The 2,788-nt window shown below is 38.4% G+C and overlaps 1 protein-coding gene across 1 annotated transcript; it reads left to right on the forward strand.

Moving 5' to 3' along the window:
- Positions 1-1,351: 1,351 nt before the first annotated feature.
- Positions 1,352-2,349, forward strand: N7479_010193 (uncharacterized protein; the record flags this gene model as incomplete). Its single annotated transcript, XM_057257885.1, has 6 exons — positions 1,352-1,372; positions 1,471-1,635; positions 1,713-1,796; positions 1,907-2,036; positions 2,079-2,173; positions 2,194-2,349. The coding sequence occupies 6 exons, from the start codon at positions 1,352-1,354 to the stop codon at positions 2,347-2,349; spliced, it is 651 nt and encodes a 216-aa protein (XP_057105343.1).
- Positions 2,350-2,788: the final 439 nt, after the last annotated feature.

The following is a 2,788-nucleotide window of genomic DNA, read 5'->3' on the forward strand; positions in this document are numbered from 1 at the left end:
GTAAGTGAGGAGCCGATAATATTAGGTACTAGGATCACTGAGATCACAAATTCTTCTACTGAGAATACTTTATAAGCTTTAGAGGATATAGCTCGGAGGAGAGAAGATCTTAGAAGGAGACTTTAACAGTTAATAAGCTAGGTATCTCAGCTATCAGAGAGTATAAATAATATTCGACGAGATACAGACAGTATCGAGTCGAATATTGCTAGAGAATCAGATAAAACGGTTAATTCTTTAGAGAGACAGAGAACACTCTACGAATACCTATTCTTATCTCTAGTGCAACGAGCCAGTATATTACCTAGTCGTAAGATTACACAGGATATCTCAGTCAGATAGGTCAGTGTGTCACTAAGTCGTAAGAATATATAGACTGCTAAACCAAACTCTAAAAATATATCGGTTACAATAAGATCCGGGGTGTTACCTAGTCGAGAGATTATCTTAATCGAATCGTCACTAGATCCTATTAGTTAAGACGTAACAGAGCCGTCTGCACCGCTACTACGACGATCGAGACGCGCGAATATCGGGATTCTACCCGAAAGATACCACAACCCAAAACAAAAACACCTCGCAGTCGAGTACAAGAAATAAGACCGAGATATTCAACGCGCAGCTATAAGGGTAAAGGCGAAGGATTTAGGCGGTAATAATCTAGAGGAGGGTGTTAGATAGGGGTCTACGGGACCTAGTGCGATATCTACAACGAGTGATATATCGATAACAAAGGTTAATATTGACGAACCGTTTCTCTACAACGAAAAGCTATTATATACAAAGGACGTTGACTTACTATCTATATTCAAATAAGTATAGAAAAGCCCTTTCTGGCCTCAATAGATAGAAGCTATACAAAAACAACTAGATAATTTAATAGCTAAGAATATATAGAGTCTAATTCCTAAGCCACCAAAGGTAAAGATACTGCCAGGACAATAGAGGCTTACTGTTAAGTCTAACACCAGAGATAAAGTCTATAAATTCAAGGTACGATAGGTTATATACGGAAACTTTCAGGATAAGAATAACGGAGAAATATATACTCCGGTTGTCGCTGAATGTATAATTAAGATTGTCTTTACGCTGATTGCGGTGTACGGTCTAAGATAGAGATAAGTTGACTTTACGGCTATATATCTCAATACCTCACGTGAAGATATAGAGACAGTCTATATAAGATAACCGACTAGCTTCGAGTATACAGATACGTAAGGTGATAAGAACTAGTGGGTATATACAATCAATCAAGCACTCTTCGGGCTATATAACTCGGCTTTTCTATAGAATGAAGAGATAGACTGCAGGCTACACCAGATTGGCTTTTATCTATTGGATAATAACCCTTATGTTTATATCAAAGGAAAAGGTATGAATTTAACGATTATAATAATATATATCGATGATTTTATTATTGCAGCACCCACAGACAAAGATATCGAGGATATTATCAATAAACTACGATAGTTCTACGATATAAAAGACCTCGGTGAACCGAAGCAGTATTTGAACTGTGCGCTACACAGGGACTACGATAAGCGTACAATCACTATATCACAGAAGGTATATATACAAAAAGTCCTACGGACTATAAGTGCAGTATCTAGCTGGAAAGATACTCTATTGCCAGCAGTATAGAGGGAGTCACCTATCAATATATCTAATGTACTGGACGATAATATATTCGATCAATATTAATCTGTTGTTAGTATATTAAACTGGCTCGCAGTCAAAACCAGACCGGATATTTACTTTACAGTTACTTATCTACAATATCGTTTAGCGAAACCTACGTTTAAGGACCTTTAAGCTATACAATACGTTGTTAAATACCTAAGATATAAGCCTAATATTGGTATCACGCTCGGTCGCACTTAAGAACTCCGGTTTTATATATATATAGATATATCGTATACGGACTGGGAGGACAGCAAATCGACTGAGGGAAGTATATAGTACCTCGCTGGATCACCTGTTATATAGTTTACGAGGAAGCAGACAATTACGGCCAATTCGACAACTGTCGCTGAGTGGTGTGCTCTAGATCAACCTACTCGAGATACGATATAGTTGAGTAAAGTGGCTCACTCGTTTATACTACCAGAACAACGTCCTATTGAAATCTATACGGATAATATCAATTCGCAACTCCTACTCACTAAGAAAGGAGGTAAATCCGCGAACAGATAGCTTGATCTACAATGGTTTTTCGTTAAGGATACCGTTGCACAAGGATATATAGATATACGACGTGTGGACACGAAAAGAAATGCAGCAGATAGATTCACAAAGGCACTGCCGAGGGAGCAATTTGAGATATTTGTTGTCTTGATTGGTATGATTTAAATGTATAATTGTGGTGTATGATTTACAGAGTTTTACTATGTGTGTTAGAATTGGAGACCTTGATTAGACCTTGCCAACTCCCATGGACCCACTCCCATGAGAAAGTCTTGGCGGTCAAAATTAATGCCAAGCCCGACTATCACTGCCTATTTAGGTAATATAATTCCCTAAATAGGCTTAGCCTAGTCCCATGGGAGTGATTTTACTCCCATGGGACCAGGATATGGGACCAAAATTTTCTTAGTCCCATGGGAGTTGGCAAGGTCTAACCTTGATAGAGAGTGCTGGCAGGATTCTATGAGGGGGATATTGGATGCCTCAGGTATCACATATAAGATAGAACCCACAGATAGTTTCTCCTCTCTCTCTCCCTCTCTTCTCTCCTCTTTGTCCGCTTCAATACATACAGTTTTCTCTAAAAGATCTACTTGTATCGTAT

The sequence above is a fragment of the Penicillium vulpinum genome (genome assembly GCF_028829585.1).
Source record: "Penicillium vulpinum strain IBT 29486 chromosome Unknown utg000004l_segment0_segment0, whole genome shotgun sequence".
Classification (NCBI taxonomy): domain Eukaryota; kingdom Fungi; phylum Ascomycota; class Eurotiomycetes; order Eurotiales; family Aspergillaceae; genus Penicillium; species Penicillium vulpinum.